Source organism: Hordeum vulgare, chromosome 4H, assembly GCF_904849725.1.
Source record: "Hordeum vulgare subsp. vulgare chromosome 4H, MorexV3_pseudomolecules_assembly, whole genome shotgun sequence".
NCBI lineage: Eukaryota > Viridiplantae > Streptophyta > Magnoliopsida > Poales > Poaceae > Hordeum > Hordeum vulgare.
In genome coordinates, this window is record NC_058521.1 from 46,389,014 (window position 1) to 46,416,948 (window position 27,935).

At 46.1% G+C, this 27,935-nt stretch overlaps 1 protein-coding gene across 1 annotated transcript in view; it reads right to left on the reverse strand.

The window, feature by feature from the left end:
• Nucleotides 1-1,684: 1,684 nt before the first annotated feature.
• The window catches only part of LOC123450248 (B3 domain-containing protein Os03g0619600-like), an 81,009-nt gene continuing 54,758 nt past the window's right edge, over nt 1,685-27,935 (reverse strand). The window contains exons 3-10 of the mRNA XM_045127596.1: nt 5,814-6,069; nt 5,513-5,736; nt 4,373-4,376; nt 3,804-3,899; nt 3,514-3,722; nt 2,870-3,212; nt 2,546-2,814; nt 1,685-1,948 (exon numbers count right to left, since the gene is read on the reverse strand). Coding sequence (XP_044983531.1) covers nt 1,694-1,948; nt 2,546-2,814; nt 2,870-3,212; nt 3,514-3,722; nt 3,804-3,899; nt 4,373-4,376; nt 5,513-5,736; nt 5,814-6,069 — 1,656 coding nt within the window. The 3' untranslated portion in view covers nt 1,685-1,693. The remainder of the gene's footprint in view (nt 1,949-2,545; nt 2,815-2,869; nt 3,213-3,513; nt 3,723-3,803; nt 3,900-4,372; nt 4,377-5,512; nt 5,737-5,813; nt 6,070-27,935) is intronic.

The following is a 27,935-nucleotide window of genomic DNA, read 5'->3' on the forward strand; positions in this document are numbered from 1 at the left end:
ATGACCACCACCTCCTTTGCAACAGGGCGATCGCCACCTCCTCGCATCGCAAGCTCTACGAGATACGCGCATCGAGCACAAGCTCAACTCTATCCATATGGAGTCATCCGACCGCCGCGTCATGTGAGATCACACGTGTCAAGATTAGCATAATAATTTTTCATTTATCCTATACCTTGAAATACCACCCTTGCAACCTATATGACCCTAATGCCATATTACAAGAATTATTGGACCAACGGACTGCTGAAGAGGAGCAAAGGTGGTAGGTTGAGGAGCAAAGCCGCCAGGCTGAGGAGGAGAAAAGAGAGAAGGAGAACGCAGAAATGATCGAAAGGTTCAAGTTGCTCGAGAAAAAACTAGAGGTAGAACATTCTCTAAATTTGGCCACATTCATTATATAGCGACGAACAATGCTCACATGACTCTACTCTTATAGGCTCTTATGCAATCTAAAGACGGTGAAAACGATGCCCCTCCTACTCCTCCTCAAGCTTAACCCGATGGAAATGATGCCCCTCCTCCTTCTCAAGATGGTAGTATGAAGATGTGAACCTCTATGTGAGGTGCATATGTTTTGCAACTAGTGAACTTCCATATATTAACCCTATATATGAATTTGTGAACTTATGCATCATGTGTACTAGTATGAAACATTGGCCTATGTCAACTAGTTTGAGTTATGATTATGTGAACTACTTTAAATTATGCTTATGTGTGTCATTTCTTATGATAACAATTTCTACATTGATGATATAGATAGAAATGCACTCTTCTTGTTTTCAGTTGCAGGGATTCGATATAAACAAATACGCAACAGAAGTAATGGAACACGTTTCCCAGAGCAACACTCGAAAACAGATGCATTCACGAGCGTCACTCTCAAAAAATGGGTCGCCTGAGTACTTTAACTCATATTACACATTCGTACCCGAGGACAACTCTCGGCAAAGGTGTCACCTGAGCACTTTAAGTACAACAAGTGTGCCATGGTTTCCAATAGCAACTCTTGGAAAAGATTCATCTGAGCAATTTATTGATAACTAGGACCAGCGGGACCACATGTCAGGTCTGAATGTTTCTGTGACATGTTTTTAACATGGGAATTGCGCCGACTCTCGGTATAGGTAAGAGAAAGTGACGGAGCCGTCGGTTGCGAACGAACATGTCACATGGCTTCTCTTTGTCGTGTGTGGCCCTCAACATCTGCTTCGTTTTCGTGCATTGTTTGTTCACCGTGAGTAAGTGTCAACGAAGTTAGCTAGTTGTTGTAAAGCCGTGTTTGTCAAGGATGGCTCTCGACATATGTGTTTGCCAAGTTCTGTATACCCTATCGAGTAACGAGTAAAAATTATAGCCGTTGACAGATATGAATAAGGATGTTGGGTAAGTTTAGGAGACGAGTGAGGGTATGGGTGGCTCCATTGTACCCAAACCATGCGGGTGCCATCCCTAGGTGTACCATAGATGTTCCCGATCGAGGCAGCCACTGCAGGCAGGTCGCTGCAGAGATCTCTACATTGCTGTGACCACGGCGAAGCAAGAAACAAGCACCTGCTCTCGTGAGGGCCACATAAACACCACCGAATTTGGGACAAACCGTATCAATAGTTTTTTTTCAGAGTAGAAAACAAACCAAAGAACCCTAAAAGTAGCAACACATAGAGCAGGTTCGACCATTCTCTCTACCAGGTTAGCACTGCTTGCTGGGAATGATATGGACCTTCATGGTAAGCTTCCTCTTGTTCTTCTTCAGTTCAAACAGACAAATATCGCCGATTTGCAGATCGTTGTCATGTACAAATTTGGACCAGCCTCCACTAAGGAAACACCTTTTTCCATTTCGATGCACCACCATTTCGGTGTTCCATATCCGACCCATGCACTGGAGCACATTTTGATTTTTAGGTGGAAGATGTGCGGCAGCAGCATACCGGGAGCCTAATTCCTGCTTTTATTACAAATGTATAAACATATTACAAGTTTATTATAAATGTAAACATATTACAGGTTTATAATAAATGTAAACATATTACAGTGGCATGTTGAATAATTTAACCATCAAAATATTTAGAACAATGTTGATTGAAATTCCTAAGACGTTACACATTACTGTATGCACTGTGCTGTGAGATCGCTGGATCGGTGCAAAAGGTTGCACCATTACTTTTTGACTGTACTTGCCAGAAAAAAAAATTGGCATGAAATTTCTTTTGCACTTACATCATAGAAATGATATATTCTAATAGAAAAAATTGTGAGTCATATCATTTTGTGGTCACAATTTCACAAGGCAAACATCCTGGTTCCCACTTTGAGTTAGTTCAGACCCTGCGAAACAAGGTCCTTACGCCGTTCAGTTTTTGCACTATTCGAAATCCACAACAACAACAAAGCTTTTAGTCCAAAACAAGTTGGGGTAGGCTAGAGATGAAACCCATAAGATCTCGCGACCAACTCATGATTTTGGCACTATTCCAAATCCGACAACAAGAAAATTATATAAACTTGATGCAAAGATTTTTTAAAAGGGTGTTATGCTTACTAGCATGTTGTGCTTAATGGCACTGATGCATCTCTTTTTCATGATTGATACGTAAATGGGAACTTCAGATTGGATGGCTTGCACTTTCGCTTCAACAATGTTCTCCTGAGATGGAGATAGATGGGTCATGGCTGGTAGAATGTAAGGAGGCACAAGACCATTAGACTTCTTTCTTTTTTGAATAAAACCATCAGAGTTATTTCTCTCCAGAGGTTCATGAGAAACCCTATGCACGTTGCTTCCGAGGAAGCATTTTCTCCTGCAAATAACTTTAGATCATAAGAACGAAATAATATAAAATGTATGAAATTGTTTGAGTCTAGCAATGTTTTGTAAGGTACTTTGTATTTGTTTTACCCTCGTCTGAGCCAGCCACTTGAACACCACCAGTTCCATCTCCCGAATGACTTGTTTCTCCACGAAGTAGATGGACTGTAAACTTGGATCTCATCCCACCCTTTTCCGGTATGAAGATGCAGATATCCCCTTCCTGCACATTGTTGTCACAGACAAAGTCTAACCAATGCCCTATAAGCATGCACTCACTTCTATCTTCTGTCATGTAGAATCTGGGATGCCACTTCTTGCTCTTCTTGTCTGGCGCTTCAAGTGTGATAGTCACACTTTCATTTGGAAAGTGTGCAATTGCATGTTCCTCGGGAATGATCTGATTACACAAGAGACAAGTCGTGATGCCATTAATAAATAAACAAGAATCGAAAGCTAAGTAATAGTACATCATAAGAACTCCAAGATACGAGACTTCTTATTTATCTACTCCCTCCGTCCCAAAATAAGTGTCTTAAGCTTAGTACAATTTTGTACTAGAGCTAGTACAAAGTTGAGACAGTTATTTTGGGATGGAGAGAGTATAATATAGTAACAGAAATGGACAGCGTTAGGTGTGACAAACAGGTCGTATTGGAAACACTAAGTTGTCCATTCAATAGACTTTTTTTGTGAGTTACCAGTAGAGGACTAGGTAGTTCAACAGCACGCTGATTCATAACATCAACGTATACAGCAGTCTCGGGTTGAATTCTCTCCTTAAGTGCAATCACTTTCGCATATTGTGCTCCAGATAGACAACTCCCAAGTGACAGCGCATAATTATGTCCTCGAGATGTTTGACGATCATCGGACTTGACAGAATTGTATTCTAAAGGACTTTCTTCTCCTGTAAAACAATTAAAGAAAAAAGACTACATAAGTAATTTAAACTTTTGGCATATATGTGCTTGCAACTTCACAATCTAACCTGATTTCTCAAAGGAAGTGGATTTTGCAGCCTTTTTTGCAGTATTTCGATGATCCCTTGAGCTACCCCTCTGACAGCTAGGATATATTTTTCTTCCTGAAGGTTGTTCGGTATGATCATCAGAGCTGCTTCGTATATCAACTGAATATGAACTTTTTTCTTGAATAGTGCCATCATTTGTGCAAATATCATTTCTTTCGACAGGGGAATGATCAACGCTTGCTTTAGAAAGGTGATGGACTGTCACTTTGAAGTTTCTTACATCACCTTTCGTCATTGGTTGAAAGATGCAGAGATCACCCTCCCCCACATTATTGTCACGGACAAACTCGTGCAAATATAGGTGGTGTCCCTTTTCATCAGGCATGACGCGAAAATTGCACATCCATTCCTTACTCTTCTGATGTAGCTTGAGTGTGATCGTTTGAGTTTTGCTAGGAAAGTGATTGACTGCATAGTCCTTAAGTATTGCCTATAATTAATAATAAAGAGAGAAGAGCAGAAGATGAATATGCGATGCCGCTATAGCATGTAGTATAAAAGAGAAGTATCAAGATGCTCCAACTTACCTCTCTAGAGGTAAGAGGAAGTCTAAATGTGAGCCTTAAATTTATCGATCGATCGGGGTTAGTTTTAGCAAGCTTATAAAGGAAACTAGCCCCTCGGTGATTAAGTGCAACAGAAATAGGAAAGTATCAGCTTCTATATGCTCATACACAACATTTGAACCCTTCATGTGATTGATGCCTTGCAACAAAAAAATACTCCACAAATTTATGATTGGATCACATAATAGAGGCAAAACAAAGTTTAAATATTTTTGGTGAAAATAATCACTAAATAAAGATAAAGAAAATTTGGAATTACATGGTTACATCTTACATGAACGTAAAATATGGAGCACATAAAGAGAAATAATGGTTCAGTATTTCTGCTAGAAATAACAGTTGATTAGAAGCAAATAATTTCGAAGTGTGTCAAAAGAGTAGTTCAGTATTTGCTAAGCTTAGTTCAAAATTTCTGCTCCTGCTAAGATGTTTGCTAAGCTTAATTAAGTTCAGTATTTCTGCTCAAAATCCCTTTTGAACAACTCAAAAGAAAAGATTTAAAAATATTTTACTTATCATGGTCTGTCCATGGGTACATTACTTGGTTTGGCTCTTTCCTTCCATACACATATTTTTTTCCACCAACTTATGCTAATTAATGGGAAGCAATGTTGTGGAAAGACATCATTAACCCTAAGAAGGTCAATTTTATCTCTCACCCTTTACAAGGTAAAATACCAGCCTAGACATTAGATCGAATAAATGGACGATCCAGATTGTCTAGGAGTGTCTTACAGTATCTCAAATTTACCAAATACACCTGATTTTAATTATCAAGACATTGTTAATTCAGCAACGCATATCAGTTTGATGCATAAGTATCTTTGTGAGCGTTGTGAAACTAACTGTTAAGACAACCTTCCCTATCTTTTGTAAGATTTTCTTAAACAATACTCTCTCTGTTCCAAGATATAAGGTTAACTTTGACCAAACTACCATTATTGCAGACATTGGTATTTTTCTCGATATTTAAACATAGAAATTTTCTAAAAAAAGATATAGATAACGATTTGGTATTGCAGACATTGATATTTTTCTCGATAAATTTGGTTAAAAGATAAAATGCAGACGCAAGCAACCCGAACAACTAACTTGACTTACCAGATCAGAGTATAGTTTCACATTGGTCTTCTTCATCCTTACCACAAGCATGGGGATTTTAGGTCGAATTTTCTCATCAATCGCATCTATTTTTGCCTTCTGTGCGGCTGTAAGATCCAACTTCCCTTGTAAGACATAATTCTTCTCTTTTTTGCGATGTAAGACATAATCCTTGGAAGGCATCTGATCATCCGGTTCCACGGGCTCATCAGATGGATTACCTTCTGATGCATGTAAAAGAGTTATAGAAGTAAGAGAAGATAATGCGGTGAAGGTAACTGAAATTTGACAGAGTATTAACCTGGCAATTCCTCAACCAGAGAAGACACTGCGGCGGTCTTTACTTGTTTCCCACAACGCCCCCAGCGATCCCTTGGCCTTGGGCATTCATCTGACCCTTCACTCTCTGACGACTGAATAGGATAATCACCGCCGGAACTGCTTGAACTATCAGCATAAGGCGTGCGTGCTTTCTTATTATTAGAAGCACTTTTTGCCTGCCTGACGAACTTCTTCCTCGAGCAGCGCTCGTGTGGATTTCTCATCTCGGAGCCGTTCTGCGAAATGGCAGGGTTCAGGAAACTTGGAAGCAGATACATGACATCGTCTATCAGTGTTACAAAAACTAACAAACCATACAGGCATCACTCGCCTAGCAACAAGAAATAAATGGATCACGGAGAATCGTCTTCCCAAGAGAATCTAAAGAAGTGTCCTTTCTCGACGGACAAAACATTTCTTTGTTTAGATCAGAATTAGAAAAGACACACAGAAACAGATGAAACAATACTCTCTCCTTCGCATTATCTGAGTTTTCCCAGATTGTAGGGCGTAGAAACAGCCGCTAACAATCCGGGACCGATCAATCGTGTGGCTTTCTGAAAAAGGGGATCGCTAACTGGAATCTGCTAATGGATGTTAGAGAAGATCGTGAAGGGAGTACAGAGGTAAATCAAAGGTAGATCGAAAAGATCTGTGTGCAGATGCGGAAACATAGTACTAGAATAGGTTTATTAGATGGGGCCTGCTACGCATCCACCGGTGGATGTTTACTAAACATCCACCACTTGGAGGGCCGTCTGATCTACACGTAGCCGTCGGATCTGCTCCGGTCAGGCACCCCATAATTCCTGAAACGATGGTTGAGTTGCAGAAACTTTCGCTTTGTTGCAAGAAATAAACTTTGGACCCGTTAATTCCTGAAACAACGGTCGAGTTTCAGAAACAATTTGCTTGTTGCAGGATTTTTTTTCTTCGTTTTTGCGGGAGAATTTTTTGCAACAAGGGTCATGTTTCAAGAAATTTTGCAACAAAGCTCAAGTTGCAGAACCACTACCTAGGCGGCGGGGCGGCCGGCGAGCTCTTGGCGGCGGGGCGGCCGGCGAGCGGCGAGCTCTAGGCGACGGGGCGGCCGGCGAGCTCTTGGCGGCGGGGCGGGGCGACCGGCGAGCTCTTGGCGGCGGGGCGGGGCGGCCGGCGAGCTCTAGCCAGCGGGGCGGCCGGCGAGCTCTTGGCGGCGGGGCGGGGCGGCCGGCGAGCTCTAGCCGACGGGGCGGCCGGCGAGCTCTTGGCGGCGGGGCGGGGCGGCCGGCGAGCTCTGGCCGGCGGGGCGGCCGGCAGGGCGGCCGGCGAGCTCTAGGCGGCGAGGCGGCCGGCGGTGGGGCGGCCGGCGAGCTCTTCCCGTGGAAGCCGTCGTCGCCATGCCTGGGTCCCTCGTTCTGCAACTACTTCCAAGTTGCAGAAACAATGGAGTTGTTTCAGGAAACGGGTCACGGCTCGTCCGCCCGGCCACGTGGCGAACAAAGGAGACGGTGGACGCGAAATCAGGATCCGTCGGTGGGACGACAACGTTTACTTGGAAGTAGTTGCAGAACGAGGGACCCAGGCATGGCGACGACGGCTTCCACGGGAAGAGCTCGCCGGCCGTCCCGCCGCCGGCCGCCCCGCCGCCGGCCGCCTCGCCGCCTAGAGCTCGCCGGCCGCCCCGCCCCGCCGCCAAGAGCTCGCCGGCCGCCCCGCCCCGCCGGCCGCCCCGCCCCGCCGGCCGCCCCGTCGCCTAGAGCTCGCCGCTCGCCGGCCGCCCCGCCGCCTAGGTAGTGGTTCTGCAACTTGAGCTTTGTTGCAATTTTTCTTGAAACATGACCCTTGTTGCAAAAAAATTCTCCCGCAAAAACGAAGAAAAAAATCCTGCAACAAGCAAATTGTTTCTGAAACTCGACCGTTGTTTCAGGAATTAACAGATCCAAAGTTTATTTTCTACAACAAAGCGATTGTTTCTGCAACTCGAACGTCGTTTCAGAAATTAAATCAGGAGCGGATCGGACGGCTATGGACGAGAACGAACGGCTGTGGAGGTGATGGATTTTTAGTAAATATCCATCGGTGGATTGGTAGCAGCTCCCTTATTAGATCACAAGAAATGGAATGAGATGGGCTTTGGAGAAGAACCTTCACTTTGGGCGTGGTGTTGCAGGGAGATGAACCGGTCACGCAGCAACCAGGAAGCAGTGGTAATTTAAGAAGGGAGCTGCTACGGCCCAAAGGTTACCTGCCTTTCTGCTTACAATTTTATTGGATGGAGGCATTTTACAAGGGGCAAGGCTGTGCGTCGGGTGCCGGCCCAATGCTCCGACCGGTTGGATGTGAGCCGCGCACCTGTTGGATCCGAGGAAAAAACGGTTCGCTCCGTGCACCTTCTTCTTCCTCGGTCTGCATCAACATCTTGTTCTCATCGATGGCCACCCTCATCGCTGGTCCCTATCCTCGTCGTCGGTCCCCTTGCCGATCGTCCTCGTCGCCGGTCCTTACCCTCGCCGGACGTACTTGTCGGCGCCTCCACACACGCAACAGCTACGCCCGTGGTTGCAACTCTCAACGGCGACGATTGAAGCAAATGACGCAGTTGGTTGAAGAAAAACGTTGCACCGTGACAATGGTTGCGGCAAACATGGTGGTCGGTTCCAGCAATTCGAAATGTCAGTTGTAGCAAATCTCGAAGTCAGTTCCAATATTATCACGGCTGTCCTGCGTCCAGCCGTCCACTACATGGGTTGACTCTCCTTCGGGGGATGTAGCAAATTTTCATCACCGTAGTAGCAAAAAACTAGCACGGTTGTAGCAAAAATGTTAGCAAACAAAATTCAAGCGGTCGATTGAAGCAAAACAAAAGGACGATTATAGCATATTCGCCTACTGGTTGTAGCATCAGTCATGAGGGGTTGTAACATCTCACTGCCGGGGGGTTGAAGGTGGTGTTGGCACATCCACGGCGACTGTTGCATCACCGTTGGTGGGGGCAGGTATCGAGAGGTGTGGTGTGGGAGACGACAGCAAGCTCGCTGGAGGAGAAACAAGTCAGGAACGGGAAGGGGATCTCCCCCGTGCTGACGGGAAGGGGGTGACTTCATGAGGGCCGAAGGACCAGGTGTGGCAGGGGAGGCTCGTCGGCTTGAAGGAATAGCATGAATCTGACCCAAAAAACGCTCAGCGAGGAGGCGGACAAAAATTGCAATCCGCCATGAATGAGAGCTGCCCTGTTTTTTTTGACAAAATAAAAAAAGAATGAAAAAGAAATATATGCGCACGTGGATGAAGGCGACCAGGCGAAACTTCAGCCGACGCGTTGTTTTCAAGCATTTACCTTTTACAAGGGCCAGCCTTTTTAATTCATGTGCTTGACCAAAATATAAGCTCAGAGAGAGTATTTGGGCAACTCCAAAAGACTATTCGTTCATGTCATCATTTTGAGTGACCTGCCTTGTCCGCGTTTGGGTGTTCATTGAGTCTAACGCGCCGATGCATTTTGTTCGTCCGAATTGTTTAAGGCATATTTTACACCTTTTCTTCATACATATCAAAAACACTGGCTAAATTTCACATAATACATAGTCAAATAAAAATATTACAGTTTTATAATCAAATAAATATCTCATAATTTATGAACCAAATGAGATATAAATTATCAATAATACATTTGAAAGAAAAGAGCTGATACATCTATTGGTTGTCAAGGTGAGCCGACATTATACCTGGCCATACCTCGGGTCGGACCGGGCTTCGGGTCGGGCCTAACAAAGCCGCTCGCAAAAATCCCAGGCCCGAGGCCGGCCCGGCCCAGCCGGCCTGAATTTGAGGCCCGAGCCCGGGCCATCAATGCAAAAGCCCATCAGGCCTCGGGTCAGGCTTCTTCCCTAAATCGCACAAATGCTAAGCCCGGGCCTGGCCCGGCCACTTGGCTCAAAATATAGACCTGGGCTCGGCCCATGGGCAATGTCGGGCCAGGCCGGGCCAACTGGGCTGGGTTTCCCATGGAGTGTTCTAGTCTACATATGCTCAACCAAATCATCTTGCAGTTGAATGCGAGTTGTCCAATCATGCATTTCATGATAAAATTGGATGAATTGTACATAAGGTGTCGCTCCTCCATGCTCAAACCCCTGGTCGAATATTCCATCTTTTCGCTCATCCTCCATGATCAAGTTGTGCATGACCACACAAGTAGTTATCACCTTCCACAATTTCTTAGTGCTCCAAGTTATAGCAGGATAGCGAACAATGTCCATCAAGATTGAAGAACACCAAAAGCACGCTCCACATGCTTCCTAGCACTCTCGTGTGCTTTGGCAAATCTTTGTCTCTTCTCTGCTATCGGGTTGGGGATTGTCTTCACAACAGTGATCCACTAAGGATAGATACCATTTGCTCGATAGTATCCTTTGTTGTAGTCGTGACCATTGATATCAACATTGACCTCTGGGTAGTTGCCTTCTGCAAGCCTTTCGAACATCGGAGAACGCTGAAGCACGTTGATATCATAGTGAGAATTGGACATACCGAAAAAGGAGTGTCAAATCCACAGATCTTGTGAAGCCATGGCCTCAAATATGATAGTGCAGATTTTCACATGGCCCCTATTCTACTCCTGCGAAGCAGACAGACAGTTCTTTCACTCCGAGTGCATACAATGTATTCTACCAAGCATCCCCATAAAGCTCCTATCTGCATTGATCGCCAACAAATGGGTTGTCTCTAAGGCAGTTGGCTCTCTCAAGTACTCCAGATCAAATACTGCTACCACAAGCTGGATTCTAGGCATGTCGACTCACTCATGCGGACATACTCATCAATAAGATCACCAGGTACTCCATATGCAAGCAATCGAATGTTGGGGAACGTTGCATGGGAAACAAAAAATTTCCTACGCACACGAAGACCTATCATGGTGATGTCCATCTACGAGTGGAGATTTGGATCTACGTACCCTTGTAGATCGCACAATAGGAAGCGTTAAGAACGCGGTTGATGTAGTGAAACGTCTTCACGTCCCTCGAACCGTCCCACGAACCGTCCCGCGATCCGTCCCACGAACTGTCCTGTGATCCGTCCCACGATCCGTTCCGATCTAGTGCCGAACAGACGACACCTCCGCGTTCAGCACATGTACAGCTCGATGACGATCTCGGCCTTCTTGATCCATCAAGAGAGACGGAGAAGTAGATGAGTTCTCCGGCAGCGTGATGGTGTGCTGGTGTTGGTGATGAACTATTCCTGCAGGGCTTCGCCCGAGCTCCGCAGAAATCTAATCTAGAGGAAGAACTACGAGATGTAGGTTTGAGTTGCACGTGGCAAAGTTGTCTCAAATCATACCTAAACCTCTAGTATATATAGGAGGAAGGGGGGGGATAGCCTTAAGGCACAAGGCCTCAAGGTGCGCCGGCCAAGGGGGAGGAGTTGGACTGCAACCCCAATTCGGTTTGGTGGGGAAGGAGTCCACTCCTTCCTTCCCACCTCCCTCTTTCCTTTTTCTTTTTCTTTTTCTTTTGGTATTTTCTTATGTGGCGCCATATCCCTCTTGGGCTGACTCCACTAGCCCAATAAGGACTTGTGGCGCCACCCTAGGGCCTTGGGCTCACTCTCGGGTGGGTGGGCCCCTCCCGTGAACTCCCGAAACCCATTCGTCACTCCCAGTACACTGTTGGAATTGCCCGAAATTTTCCGGTGACCAAATGAAACCATCCTATATATCAACCTTCGTTTCTGGACCATTCCAGAAACTCTCTTGACGTCCATGATCTCATCCGGGACTCCAAACAACCTTCGGTCACCAACACATATAACTCAACTATACTAAAACATCATCGAACCTTAAGTGTGCAGACCCTGCGGGTTCGAGAAATATGTAGACATGACCCGAGACACTCCTCGGTCAATATCCAATAGCGGGACCTGGATGCCCATATTGGATCCTACATATTCTACGAAGATCTTATCGGTTGAACCTTTGTGCCAAGGATTCATATAATCTCGTATGTCATTCCCTTTGTCCTTCGGTATGTTACTTGCCCGAGATTTGATCTTTGGCATCCGTATACCTATATCAATCTCGTACCGGCAAGTCTCTTTACTCATTCCGTAATACAAGATCCCGTGACTTACACTTACACTACTGGAATCAGAGAATTTACCATCTGCTGCTTCTTTGCCGTCTGATGCGTGATGGCAAAGACACTCTTTGCCATCAGCTACCCGAAACCTGATAGCAAAGAGCAGGCTGATGGCAAAGAGTGTCTTTGCCATCTGCTGCCTCTTTGTCGTCTGCCAGCTGACGGCAAAGCACATGCAGGCAGACGACAAAGAACCCACCCCACACCGCCCTCTAACCCATAACGGTCCACCCCTTTGCCGTCAGCCTGTTACCCCTTTGCCGTCGGGGGCAGACGGCAAAGCACCCACTAGACCTAACGTCGTCAACCCCCACCCCACCCCCTCTCTCCCCCCGTAACGGCTCACCACAACCGGTGACTCTCTCCCTACACCGCCGCCGGAGCTCGTCCTCCCTCCTCCCTCCTCCCCGTGACCCGCCGCCGGAGCTCGCCCCTCCTCCTCCCTGTGACCCCCTCCTCCACCATCGTGCCCCTGCTCCACCACCGCCCCCTCCTCTCCGTTCCCCTGCTCCACCACCGCCCCGACTCTCTCCCTGCAGCGCCGTCGGAGCTTGTCCTCCCTCCTCCCTCCTCCCCGCGACCCGCCACCGGAGCTCGCCCCTCCTCCTCCCTGCAACCCCCTCCTCCACCATCGTGCCCCTGCTCCACCACCGCCCCCTCCTCTCCGTTCCCCTACTCCACCAGCGCCCCCTCTTCCCTGCGACCCCCTGCTCCACCGCCGCCCCCTCCTCTCTGTGCCCCTGGTCCACCTTACCGCCGGCATTTCCCCCGAGCTCCACCTCGTCGCTGACGTCTCCCCTAGCCACTTGTAAGTCCTCCGGCCCTCCTTTCCTCTCTTTGCCTCTTTGCTAAGGGTAATTTAGTTAAGTTTAGTGACTTAGGTTAATTTAGTTAGGTTATTGTTATTAGGTTCTTGTTGCTATTAGGTTCTTACTTTAAGTTGTTTAGGTTAATTTAGTTAAGTTACTTAGGTTAATTTACTTAGGTTAATTTTTATTAGGTTCTTAGGTTAAGTTACTTAGGTTAATTCATATAAGGTTGCAAATTTTTCTTCAAGTTTCATATAGGCTATTTAAAGAAAAAAAACAGAATTGATTACCACTAGTTCCAAATATTGCGACGAAAAAAGACTCTTGCATTTTGCTTCAAGTTCTATATCGTTCTTCCTATTATATGAGAATTTGAAGTGGACATGTCATATGTGGACATGTGATATTTCGAATTGGGACATGTCATGCCGAAGTTTCCCGTGAAAGAAGAAGAAGAGGAGAGGAGGAGGAGAAAAGGAGAGGAGGAGGAGGAGGAGGAGAGGAGAGGAGGAGGAAGAGGATGAGAAGAAGAAGAAGAGGAGAGGAGGAGGAGGAGGAGAAAAGGAGAGGAGGAGGAGGAGGAGAAGAGGAGAGGAGGAGGAGGAGGAGGAGGAGGAGGAGAAGGAGGAGAAGGCCAAGGACCCTCTAGTCCTTCTCCTCCTCCTCCTTCTTCTTGATTTCTTCTTCTTCTCCTCCTCCTCCTCTTTCTTCTCCTATTTCATATTATCCTTGCTTTAATTACCCCAACAATGACATAGTTAGCCCATTTAGCTCCAAAATACCATAATAAGCTCAAAATGGCATAAGAACCTTGGTTAGCTCATGAATATTATATACTTAGCTTGTTTTCCTCTAAAATGGGATAATTAGCCCATTTAGCTCCAAAAAGACATAATTAGGTAATTTAGCTCCAACAAGAGGAGAAGAGGAGAAGAAATAGGCAAAATGAAAATAAAGAAGAAGAAGAAGAAGAAGAAGAGAAGAAGGAGAAGGAGGAGGAGGAGGAGGAGAAGGCCAAGGACCTTCTAGTCCTTCTCCTCCTCCTTCTCCTCCTTCTTGATTTCTTCTTCTTCTCCTCCTCCTCCTCTTTCTTCTCCTCTTTCATATTATACTTGCTTTAATTAACCCAACAATGACATAATTAGACCATTTAGCTCCAAAATACCATAATAAGCTCAAAATGGCATAAGAACCTTGGTTAGCTCATGAATATTATATACTTAGCTTGTTTTCCTCTAAAATGGGATAATTATCCCATTTAGCTCGAAAAAGACATAATTAGGTAATTTAGCTCTAACAAGAGGAGAAGAGGGGAAGAAATAGGCAAAATGAAAAGAAAGAAGAAGAAGAAGAAGAAGAGAAGAAGCAGGAGGAGGAGGAGGAGGAGGAGGAGGAGAAGGCCAAGGACCTTCTATTCTTTCTCGTCCTTCTCCTCCTTCTTCTTGATTTCTTCTTCTTCTCCTCCTCCTCCTCTTTATTCTCCTCTTTCATATTATCCTTGATTTAATTAACCCAACAATGACATAATTACCCCATTTAGATCCAAAATACCATAATAAGCTCAAAATGGCATAAGAACCTTGGTTAGCTCATGAATATTATAGACTTAGCTTGTTTTCCTATAAAATAGGATAATTAGCCCATTTAGCTCCAAAAAGACATAATTAGGTAATTTAGCTCCAACAAGAGGAGAATAGGAGAAGAAATAGGCAAAATGAAAAGAAAGAAGAAGAAGAACAAGAAGAAGAGAAGAAGGAGAAGGAGGAGGAGGAGGAGGCCAAGGACCTTGTAGTCCTTCTCCTCCTCCTCCTTATCCTCCTTCTTCTTGATTTCTTCTTCTTCTCCTCCTCCTCCTCTTTCTTCTCCTCTTTCCTATTATCCTTGCTTTAATTAACCCAACAATGACATAATTAGCCCACTTAGCTCCAAAATACCATAATAAGCTCAAAATGGCATAAGAACCATGGTTAGCTCATGAATATTATATACTTAACTTGTTTACCTCTAAAATGGGATAATTAGCCCATTTAGCTCCAAAACGACATAATTAGGTAATTTAGCTCCAACAAGAGGAGAAGAGGAGAAGAAATAGGCAAAATGAAAAGAAAGAAGAAGAAGAAGAAGAAGAAGAAGAAGAAGAAGAGAAGGAGAAGGAGGAGGAGGAGGAGGAGAAGGAGAAGGCCAAGGACCTTCTAGTCCTTCTCCTCCTCCTCCTTCTCCCCCTTCTCCTCCTTCTTCTTGATTTCTTCTTCTTCTCCGCCTCCTCCTCTTTATTCTCCTCTTTCATATTATCCTTGCTTTAATTTCCCCAACAATGACATAATTAGCCCATTTAGCTCCAAAATACGATAATAAGCTCAAAATGGCATAAGAACCTTGGTTAGTTCATGAATATTATATACTTAGCTTGTTTTCCTCTAAAATGGGATAATTAACCCATTTAGCTCCAAAAAGACATAATTAGGTAATTTAGCTCCAACAAGAGGAGAAGAGGAGAAGAAATAGGCAAAATAAAAAGATAGAACAAGAAGAAGAAGAAGAAGAGAAGAAGGAGAAGGAGTAGGAGGAGGAGGAGGAGAAGGCCAAGGACCTTCTAGTCCTTCTCCTTCTCCTCCTCCTCCTCCTTCTCCTCCTTCTTCTTGATTTCTTCTTCTTCTCCTCCTCCTATTTCTTCTCCTCTTTCATATTATCCTTGCTTTAATTAACCCAACAATGACATAATTAGCCCATTTAGCTCCAAAATGCCATAATAAGCTCAAAATGGCATAAGAACCTTGGTTAGCTCATGAATATTATATTCTTAGCTTGTTTTCCTATAAAATGGGATAATTAGCCCATATAGCTCCAAAAAGACATAATTAGATAATTTAGCTCCAACAAGAGGAGAAGAGGAGAATAAATAGGAAAAATGAAAAGAAAGAAAGAAGAAGAAGAAGAAGAAGGAGAGAAGAAGTGAAGAAAAATACCTTCTCCTCCTTCTCCTTCTTCTCCTCCTCCTCCTTCTCCTCCTTCTCCTCCTTTTTGATTTCTTCTTCTTCTCCTCCTCCTCCTCTTTGTTCTCCTCTTTCATATTATCCTTGCTTTAATTTCCCCAACAATGACATAATTAGCCCATTTAGCTCCAAAATGCCATAATAACCTCAAAATGGCATAAGAACCTTGGTTAGCTCATGAATATTATATACTTAGCTTGTTTTCCTCTAAAATGACATAATTGGAATATTTGTGTTGATCGGGTGGATTTACATGTGATAGTTGTCTCGTCGCTGTGAGGTCTGTTGTGCGAAGACCTGCCCGTGCGTTGTACGAGCTCCGCCCCTGCATTCGTGGGTTAGTACAAATTTCATCTCCTCCCCGCCCCTTCATTTACTGTGGCTCGGTTTCCGGATGAAACTTTCTAGATTTAGGTAATTCAATTAATTTATCAGTATGCGTGACCAGTATGTGTCTCCCGTTCGAAAGGGCGACATCTATAAATATGCATGTCTTTGCATATTTATAACCGCCATCCTTTCGAATTGTCCAACATTATCCATGGACAACCCGAGTATGTGTAGATTGGGTTCGTTTTCCCGTATGTTTTGCTCTGGATCCGATGCGGAATTTCGTTAGTGCCTCCCCCGTTGTTCTCCGGATGCACATCCTCTCTGTTTATTACGGAGACGTGTATCAGGAGAACAGCGGGGAGGTGCTGCCGAAATTTTGCGTTGGATCCGGAGCAGAGCATGGGAAAACGAACCCAATCTACACATACTCAGGTGGGATTAGGACCTATCTTTACCTATTAGCGTGTAGGTTGCCTGGACGTAATAAAAATGGCGAACCTGATTAACCGATGAATATAAATGCTAAATTATATATAAATATATTTCTTCTGTCTTTAGTAGCTACGCAAGATGAGTGATCATGCGTGGATGTATACCGGTCACCCTAGTCAGAAAGAGATGACGAAAGAATGGTATGTAAAAACAAAGGAATTTGTGAAAGCCACATTCGCAAATGGCCAGGAAAGAAACTATTGCCCCTGTCCTGGATGCGACAACTATAAAAAGAAGAGAGAGGCTGTAATGATTAAACACCTGCAGAGGAGGGGTTTTAAGCCTAATTATACGGTGTGGACATTTCATGGTGAGTCTATACAACGCACAAGAGCTGAGGTGGTCCGTCGTCGCACGGACGAGCATGGTACCGGGATCGAAGACATGGTGCAAGACTTTGATGATGCTCGGGATTCGGAAGATGAGATGGAGAAATCTGCAAAGGCCTTTTATGAAATGTTGGAGTCTTCAAAACGTCCTCTCCATGAGCACACTGAGCTCTGTCAGCTGGATGCAATTGCACAAGTAATGGCTCTCAAGGCTCAGTTCCACTTGGGAAGAGAATGCTACGACGCGATGATGACACTATTTGGACGTTTCCTACCCAAAGGCCATGTCATGCCTGCAAACGTGTACCAGTCGGACAAAATACTTCGTGTACTTAAGATGCCCTATGAGAAGATAGATGCGTGTGAGAAAGGATGTGTCTTATTTAGGAAGGAGTATGCACACTTGGACTATTGTCCCAATTGCGAGTCTTGCAGGTATCTTGTGGTAGACAACGGTATGGGTGAGAAGAGGCAGACCAAAATTGCAGTTACTGTTCTTCGGTATATGCCAATCGTACCAAGACTTCAACGTCTTTTCATGGTCGAAGAGACAGCCAGACAGATGATATGGCACAAATTGGGCAAAAGAACCGAACTAGATGCGGATGGGAATAAGATGATGGTACACACATCGGATGGGGAAGCGTGGAAACATTTCGATGGATTGCATCAGGATAAAGCGGCAGATCTAAGGAATTGTGACAGCCCGATGCCGACGTTCCAGAAGATTCCCCCTTCTTTCCGTTTTCATCGCGTGGGTATTTTCATTTGTCGCATCATCATCGCATCATGCGCATCATCAGCATTGCATCGGCATCTCCGTTGCCGCCAGTTTTCAAAACTTGCATTCGTTAGTAGTTGCCGGTTCTCGTCGTCGTCCGTTCTCAGTCCGACCGCACTCGCACGCGCCCGCGGCACCGTCGAAACCCTGTTTTTAAAGTGCATTTAAAACTTCCTCTGATCGGGTTGAGATTTGACGTGCGGTCTTATTTTAATGTAGCTAGGCCGCCTGTCGAATTTCGTCGCGATCGGAGTTCGTCTGGTACCCGAACGGTCGACCATAGCGGCACCGTATTCGATCTACCGTCGGACGTCTGTCGGTGTTTTAAAAATCCGTGCCGCGCCGCCCGTTCTCCCTCTCGTCTCCGGATATCACCTCTACACGGCCGCGTACCCGTTACCACGTTCGGAATCATCCGAATCCGACCCCGCGGTTGGATCCGGAGCGCGATTCCGGTTAACCGAGCCCCCGTTTGCCTATATATAGCCCCCACGTCATTAATTAGAGAGCCACTCCCTCCTCCACCTCGAAATCCATGCCAACCTAACCCTAACCCACTCTCTCTCCCCTCAGTCTCCTCTCTCCTCCCGCGGGCCCGCCAGGCCCAGATCCGGCCCGTGCGAGGCCCATCCGTCGCGCCGCCGCTCGATCCGGGCCAGCGCCGCCGCCAGCCAGCAGCTCGAGGGGAGGAGCCCCCGAGCCTGCTCGCGCCGAGAGCGAGTGGCGTGCCCACCGCCTCTGGCCAGCCTGCTCGCCGCCGGACAGCCGCCTCCTGCCGTCGCCTCGTTGGGGAACGCCCCGCGCCGGATCCCGCCGCCACAGCAGGTACCCCGGCCGCTGCGTGCGCCGCCGCCCGCCGCCGGCCCGAACTGGTACGGGCTGGGGTCCCTTCGCCCCCCCGCGCCGGCGCCTCGCCGCCGCCCTACGTCGACCGGCAACAGCCCTGCCGCCGCCGCGTACGTCTCGTGCGGATCGGGAGGACGAGGAGCTCCCGTGGTGGCTGCGCCACCAACCGCGTCGCCTGCGTGGGCCAGGTGGCGCCGGCCCACCTCGCCTCGACAGCTCGGCCCACTCCCGCGTCAGGCCGCCTCGCCTCTCCTCCGCCTGGGCCCCGAGCCCCCTGCGCCAGGCCGGCCCAAGTGGCCAGGTGAGCCAGTCCCCCGCCTGAGCCTTTCTTTTTTTATGTAGCGCCCCTGTTCGGCCCAATAGATAGTTAGGTTTATTTTTCCTTTTCTCGGAATTAGTTTTATTCCAGAGAATAGACGTACAATAAATTGCCCGTAGATCTTTATCCGTAAGTCGTATCGAGGCAAGTTATATATGTTTTTCGCATAGTTTTACGCGTAGATTACGTTTGTGCACCTCGCGTATTTGTTCGATTTAGTTTAGCGTGCCAAATGCATTGTTTACCGTGCTATCTATATAGTATAGACGCCGTATTTATTTTTTTCACGCTAGACCGTATTGCCCGGATGCCATTTTAGAAATGCCTACGTTTTAGGAACTACTTTTCCGTGCATTTTAGAGCGGGCACTCGTATTTTTGCGTGTAGGATTTGCCGTTAATTTATTTTCCCGCGTATAGATGGTTATCTCGCATTAATGTGTGGCATTATTTTGTGTTGCAAACCCCACATATTTTATATGTTTCCGGGGTAGAAAAATCCCATGGATTTTGCTGTGCAATTAGTTTTAGCTTTTGAGGAAGTTAGCTCGCGAGATATTTTGCTATGTTGCCTTTTGATTAATTCGTAGGATTTATTCCGTGCGTCGTTTGACGGAGTTGTCAACTAGAGAGTTGATCTTGGATGTTTTGTTTAGCCTCTGGTATTTTTGGTTGCAATAGAAATGCATGTTTAGGTGTTGTTTGCTTGCCCTCAAGTTGCTAGAAATAGTGCTGTTTTAGAGGAGCTGAAATATTTCTAAGTCTGGAATCTGTTATTATGTTGTTGCTGTCTTGTCTTGCTTGCATCTTGTGATCTGTAGCTCTTTTGAGGTTGGTCCAATGGAGTAAGTTGTAGCCCTTGTGTTTCTCTATCATTCTGTAAATTTTCATGCCATTTGGACTCCTGTAGCTATAGGTTTTGCTGGTGTCAATATAGCTTCAGGCTGAAAACTGCACTTTCATGAGGTGTAATTTTCACTAAGTCTGAAATAGTGTGTGAGATGCTATGTTGTGTCTTCTTTTCCTAGTGCTCCATGATGCCATGATAGTTTTTGTTAGTTGTTTGTAGTAGTGCTTCTTTCCCTCTTCCGTGCCATGCCTTGCTTGAGCATATCGGAGTTGGGTAGCCGAAGTTGTGAGGCGTAGAAGTTGCTATGTGGCTGATTTTGGCAGATTGTAGTCATCTCTTGTTTTGCTCGTAGATTTTGAACCGTAGCTCCGTTTTTATTGTGTCCTACATGTAACTTGCTTAGAAACTCATGTAGTTTCATTTTCTCTTGCTGGTTGTATATTTTGAAGTGCTCGTGATCGCCGTTGCACGCATATTGCATTCATGCCATCATATCTTGCGGTGCTTGTATCTTTTGATCCGTAGCTCCGTTGGAGATGTTCTCTATGTGTAGGTTGCTTGCCATGACGCGTAGAATCACGTGAACCTATTTGTTTTTCTGTTTAACAACCAATTAATTGCATTAGTTCAGATCTGGACAGAATTGTAAATTAACATGTGAGGTCGTTTCGGAGATGCTATATGTCATTTCCGACCTCATTTAAAATGTCTAGATAGGTAGTTTAATTTCCGCTTCACCTCTTACATGTTTAACCACATTTAATGTTGCCCTGTATTTGATCGGGATAGAACTAAATAAATGAATGTGGAGTTTCGTCAATATGCAACCCGTTGCATATTGAACTTCACTTAACGTGTAGTTTTGATTGTGTGAAATTGTCATGCCGTGACTTGCATGTATTCAGTAGCTCATGCATCATATGTGTTGTGCATCGTGTGGTGAATTTCGTGTGTTGATTTGTGTTTCCGGTTTGCTTCGTCTCGATAGAGTTCCGCAGCGTGCCGGATTGTGAGGACCCGTTCGACTACGTCAGTTCGTCTGCTTCACGGAGGCATTCTTCTTCCAAGCGGGATCTCATGCAAGATGATCATTTCCCTAGATACCATTTCTATCATTGCCATGCTAGTTTTATCGCTTCTATCGATTATGTCGCGTTGCCTACCACCTCTTAAATATCAGCCTCTCATCAATGCCATGTTAACCTGCAACCTGTTCGACCTAGCAAACCACTGATTGGCTATGTTACCGCTTTCTTAACCCTGTGTTAGCGTTGCTAGTTGCAGGTGCAGTTGCTTCCATGTGAAAACATGGGTTCCTTGTTATATCACCATATTAAATGCTATTTAATTTAATGCACCTATATACTTGGTAAAAGGTGGAAGGCTCGGCCTTTCTAGCCTGGTGTTTTGTTCCACCTTTGCCCCCTTAGTTTTCGGCTACCTGTGTTATGTTCCATAAATGAGCGCTCCTAACACGATCGGGGTTGTTTATGGGGACCCCCTTGATAATTCGTTTTAGATTAAGACTGGCTGGCAAGGCCCAACTTTGGTACTACATTTGCCTAATCACCTAATAAAATTGCATAGGGACTTCCCGGGCCCCGAGGATAATTAATCAACCCCCGGGCCAGTGCTCCTCATGAGTGTTGGTTCAAATTGGCAGACTACGGGGCCACCGCGGGGCAACCCGAGGTTTGGTTCTCCTAGTGTGACCCATCCGTCGTGTCCTGAGAACGAGGTACGCGACTCCTATCGGGATCGTCGACACGTCGGGCGGCCTTGCTGGATTAGTTTTACCTTTGACGAAATATCTTGTGCATCGGGATTCCGGTGATGCTTTGGGTAATCTCAGAGTTGAGGTTTTCCACTAGGGAATTCGACGAGATCGCGAGCTTCGTGATTGAGGATTTCTATGCGGCTTGTGGTAATTTGTGATGGACTAGTTGGAGCACCCCTGCAGGGTTAAATCTTTCGGAAAGCCGTGCCCGCGGTTATGTGGCAACGTGGAAGCTTTGTTTAACACTGGTTCTAGATAACTTGAAGTTAACTTAATTAAAATTGGCCAACTGTGTGCGTAACCGTGACTGTCTCTTTCGTGAGTTCCTTCTCCGATCGAGGACATGGTGGGGTTATGTCTGACGTAGGTAGGTGTTCAGGATCATTCATTTGATCATCAGTAGTTCACGTCCGCTACGCGTAGATCTTCCCCCTCTTATTTCTGGTACTCGTAAGTTAGCCACCATATACATGCTTAGCCGCTGCTGCAACCTCACCACTTAACCATACCTCACCCATTAAGCTTTGCTAGTCTTGATACCTTTGGAAATGAGATTGCTGAGTCCCCTGTGGCTCACAGATTACTACAACACCAGTTGCAGGTTCAGTTAAAGGTTACATGACGCAAGCGCGTTGATTGTTCATTTGGAGTTGCCTCTTCTTCTTCTTCTTCTTCATCGATCTAGGATGGGTTCCAGGCCGGCAGCCTGGGATGGCAAGGATGGACGTCGTTCTTCTTTTGTCGTTTGTTTTCGTCCGTAGTCGGACCCTGCTCTTACTCTTGATGATTATGTAATGTATTGGTGTGACTCTGATGTAGCTTGTGGCGAGTGTAAGCCAACTCTTTATATATCTCTTCTTTTCAATACACATACTTGTAATGATATCCATTCTTGCGACACGACGAGATGCGCTTCTATCCCTGACGAGGCCCTCGAGCCAAATCGAGGATAGGGTCGCATCTTGGGCGTGACAGGAATCCTCGAGTCTGCGCTGCCATGGATGGTTTTAATCCCTTCGGCATGACGGCAAACCAATACAGTTGTTGGCCTGTATTTTTCATTCCACTCAATCTCCCCCCCGGGCAGATTATGCAAAGAAAGAACATATTTCTGACGTTGATAATTCCAGGGCCCAATTATCCGGGGAAGAATATGAATGTGTACCTGCAACCGCTTAAGGATGAATTGGAAGAAGCTTGGGAAAATGGGGTCAAGACATACGATGCCGCTAGAAAAGAAAACTTCAAAATGCATGTGTGGTACATGTACTCTATGCATGACTTGCGAGCGTATGCGCTATTCTCTGGATGGTGTGTGCATGGAAGGTTCCCGTGCCCCCAATGCAAGGCAGCTCTTCAGTTTCATTGGTTGCAGGAGGGTCGGAAGTATTCTTGCTTTGACTTGCATAGACAGTTCCTGGATCCTGACCATCAGTTCAGAAAAGACAAGAAGAACTTTACCAAAGGTAAAGTTGTCAAAAACTTGGCACCACCTGCGTTCATAGGCCAACAGATCCTGGATCAGTTAAACGCCCTCGAGCCTGATCCAGAGCGTCCAGGGTATTTCGAGGGGTATAATTCAAAACACGCCTGGACTCACAAGCCATGCTTCTGGGATCTGCCTTACTTCGAAGACCTCCTTCTTCCACACAATATCGACATGATGCACACTGAAAAGAATATCGGAGAGGCTATTTTTGGTACATTGTTCAACATAGATGGGAAGACAAAGGATAATATTAAGGCTAGAGTCGATCAAGAGACACTATGTCATAGACCGTTACAAAACATGCGAGAAGGCAAAGGAAAGCAGAAGTGGTCGAAGCCAAAGGCCTGGTTCAATCATGGAAGGCCAGCTATGAGGGAAATTATCTTGTGGGTCAAAATGCACTTGATGTTCCCTGATGGGTATGCAGCGAATCTAAAGAGGGGAGCGAGTCTTGAAAAATTAAAAATCTTTGGTCTCAAGAGTCATGATTGGCACATATGGCTAGAGCGGGTAATGTCGGTGATGTTACTTGGCTTTATTCCTGAGGATGAATGGCTAGTAGTGGCGGAGCTGAGCTATTTCTTCCGTGTTCTTTGTGCGACAGAATTGTCGCCTGACGTGGTAGAAGACATGGAGGAGTTTGCACCGGAGTTGTTGTGCAAGTTAGAGAAGATCTTTCCACCGGGCTTCTTTAATCCAATGCAACATTTGATTTTACATCTACCGACCGAGGCAAGATTGGGTGGGCCCGTGCAAGATCGTTGGTGCTATGCAACTGAGAGGATGCAGAAGACCCTTCGAGCTAAATGTAAAAATAACCGTAGAATTGAAGCATCGATGGCTGAGGCATTCATTACTGAGGAGGTGGCAAACTTTGTGACAGCACACTACGAAGCCAAAAATCATCATTTGCATAATCTGAAGCCTCGGCACAATGATGCAGACCCTAAAAAAGGTGGGTCCAACCTCAGCCTATTCAAAGGGAAGCTCGCACCAGCCGGTGCTTCAAAACCAATAACGTTGGATGTCGAAGAATGGCGGAACATTTCGTTGTATATCTTCAACAACCTAACAGAAGTGCGGTTGTACATCGACTGAGTTCTCGGCACATTTTCCCGTAACTTCTAATTCATTTGAACTGCTCTTATTCCCGGATATTTCAAACAGTTGTTACATCGTCAAATTCTCGGATGGAGCGGTGATCGAAAATGATTCCGTCGAAGAGTATGAGCTTCTGTCAAAGACAAGAGGCGGCTATCCCGGTTTCATCTCTTGGTTCAAACAAACGGTAATTATCAATAATGGACCATTTCATTCTTGGTCTAACTTGCGGCTAATGCAACAACCGTTTTGTATTAAACTTGTAGGCTAATTCAAAGTCTATGGACGCCGAATTGAGACAAGTCACTAATGGTTTTGACTATAAGTTCCGTTCATTTGAGAAATACAACATCAACGGGTATCTCTTTCGTACCTTTGGCAAAGAGCTATCTATGCCCGACCGGAAATCTACAAATTGTGGTGTCTCTGCTATCGGCGAAGGTGTTATCGAGTATTATGGAAGAGTTGAAGCAATTTATGAACTTCAATTCTTTGGTGAAAGCCCACTGAACGTCGTAGTCTTCAAATGTTATTGGTTCGAGCCGAAAAAGACTAGAACGACTCATGAACATATAGGACTAGTCGAAATCAATCCAAACACCCATTTAGATGTTCCCGATGTCTATATTACAACTCAACAGGCGACCCAAGTTTTCTATCTACCGTGGGCATGCCAAACGGATAAGAATCTGTAAGGTTGGTATGTTGTTTATGAAGTGCCGCCACATGTCAGACCACCTCTCCCAAATGAACAGGATTATGAACCTCACATTAAACCAGACACATATGATGGAGAATTCTTCCAAGAAACACGTCTTTCCAAGAAACGTTTCAAGAACCGCCGTGCTTCACCCAAGAACATGGAAGTAGACAGCGACAATGAATCCGACTCCAGCCCTGAGCCGGAACCAGAAGACCTGGAACTTGTAGAGGTTACTGATGCGGATGACCTGTCAATGCTTCAACGATTAAAGGAAGGCCTTTCACAACTTCACGCCGTTGAACCCGACGAGCACGTCATTCATGAAGACATGCGTGATAGTGATGATGATGATGCATTTATTGATGATGATTACTAGTTTGTAAGATTCACAACTTAAATTATATATATTTTAATCTTTATTATTCATGTCAGTTATTCATTTTTTTATGTTGTACTAATTTCTTTTAATCTTTATCATGGCAGGTCACCAAGTGTGGAAAGATGGTGGGCGCTGGTCCAGATCGCTCGACTGGTTCTTCCCAGGCGCCTCGCACGAGGGGTGGTACTTCCCTTCCACCCCTATCTCTCCGTAGAGCCTTGGCAGACAGTCTGTCGACACCACTCGTGGGTTCTTCTTCGCCGGCGGCATTGCCCACTGGGAGAGGTGCTGGTCGGGTAGGGAAGAAGGGGAAGGGTACAGGGAGAGGTGGTGGTCACGGAAGATCTAGGAGGACTGTTGAGCCGTCCTCGCCACCACCACCAGCTCATTCACCCGAGCATAGGACTAGTATGGTCGACCCGTTTGCGGAGGAGGCTACAGGGACTCCGTTCCAGGAGCCTGTTGTTGACGGGCATTCGTCCCATGAGACTCCAGTCCAGGAGCAGCCTCGGGTCGAGGTGCATTCGGCCCAGGAGCAGCCGGAGGAGACTACGGTTCCGGAGGCTTCACCCGACGTGGAGAGGCCCGGATGGGAGACCTGGCCGGATCGTACCGAGTTGCCGGATTGGACCAAGGGTCCGGGTGGCTCAGGGGGCGGGGATGGCGGGGATGAGCTTACGGATAGTGAGGGCGATGTGCAGGTGGACGGGGCCACTGTGTACAAGCATGGTAGTACACGTCTCCCGGTCGCCCCGGCTACCCGCGAGCAGAGGCCAGTGATTAAACCTGAAGGAGATAGGTAAGTACATTTACCCTTTTTTAGCTTTTTCCTTCAAGTTTGTTCAAATATCTAATGCATTGACCTTATCATACTGCAGGGGATGGGTACACCCTCTTGGAGTCCGCAGGCCGAACTCCGTCCTTGGTGTGCTTTGCCGGACAAATTTCCCGGGGTTTGTCACGTTGCCTGGTGAGGGTCAGGTTCCTACACTAGGATTTACCTGGGAGCACTACGAGGCTGCGCAGGCCCCGCCGGAGGAGATTATAGATGGTGTCTTGTGCCACACGAGGGCCGAGATGGTGATCAAGAGCTTTTGGGTAAATTATCCTTTTACAGAATCTAAAATTGACAATATAGCTAATTATTGTACTAATCGGTGTTTTCACGTTTGATTGCAGACCTTCTATAGGTGTGAGGATGGATATGAGGAGGAGGCGGCCAGGGTTCTTGAGGCCGAGTGTAGGCGGTTACTACAGAACTTGCGCCACGAGGCTCGGCCGCAGGCTATTCGAGATTACTACGCCACGCGTGGTATTAAGAAGCAGAAGAAAGATTGCCGCGGAAAGTTTGTGAAGAAGGAGCAATACATGAAGGTAATTACCTATTCTTAAGTCCTTCTACATAGTTTTCTTGATTTCATTCATAGGCGTAGCGCTGAAAATTCTTTCCAATAACTTACAAGTGCCCCCGAGATGGTGTGCGGATAAGATGGATTGTTGGGAGGCGTTAGTTGATGAGTGGTGCACAGGCAGCTGGCGAGCCGTCCACGAGAATGCGAAGGATTGGCGTAGCCAAATGGTTGGTGTGGCACACCATCAAGGCAGCGCCAACTTACTTCAGTTCGGACGAAACTGGGTATGTGATTTGCTTCATGATTCATGCAATTCATTCTTGATGCTAATATTTTGTTCCTCTCTTTTAGGCGCATCACAATAAGACTGAGATGCCACACTTGTACGACCTTTATGGCATGGCCCATACTGCCTCGTACAAGAAGGCGAAGGCATTCTTTGAGTCTGACCTGGATGATCCCAATAACTTCACCAACATATCATCCCACCAGAAGCTCGTGGCATACAGGGACACGGGGAAGGCTACCAAAGGGGATGACTTTAACCCTAGCCAGGAACCTTTGGATCCAGAGCTGGTGATGATATCTGGTGGCGGGAGGCCCCATGGCTCGATAGCCATTGGAGATGGGATAATACGTTGTCCACTCACTCTTCCGGAGATCAAGGCGCGCCAGTCGAGCAGCTGTCCTGAGATAACGCGTCGTCCACGGCCAGTCGAACTTGCCATCGAGGTTAGTTGTACGGACTAAGAACACTTTCATTCATTTCATTATGTGTGTCACCATAGATCATTACTGTGGTAACGAGGAATGGTGTTTCAGGCTGCTCTTCAGAAAGAGAGAGCGGCAAACCAGGCTGCTCTTGAGAAAGAGAGATTGGCAAGCCAGGCTGCTCTTCAGGCTGCTCTTGATGAGAGGGACCAGACCACGACACGATTGCTTGAGGAGGAGAGGGCCCGGAATGAGGCGGGTCAACGGGCCCTGTACGAGCTTTTTGCGGTATGTTTTTTTTCACATTAGCCATATCATGTGTGCAATGTCTGTTTCATTACTAACTAATACGACCCACTCTTCAGGGTCTGTGCGAGAAGAGCGGTCAAGTCCCTCCGCCGATGCCCGTCTTCTCTTCGATTGGCACGGTGAGTTTCATCATAAACTAGTATTAATAATTGAGTGTCATCATGCTAACTGAGACATTGCAAAATATCTTTTCTGCAGAATAACTCCCGAGCGGCATCGCACGACCCTTCTCCAGGGCAACCGTCTCCAAACGAAGCCGCCGCGAGCAACCGTGGTGTTTCTCCTCCTTGATGACCACTACGACAAGTTGCTCCTCCAAACTTAGCTTGTTTTCCTCTAAAATGAGATAATTAGCCCATTTAGCTCCAAGAAGACATAATTAGGTAATTTAGCTCCAACAAGAGGAGA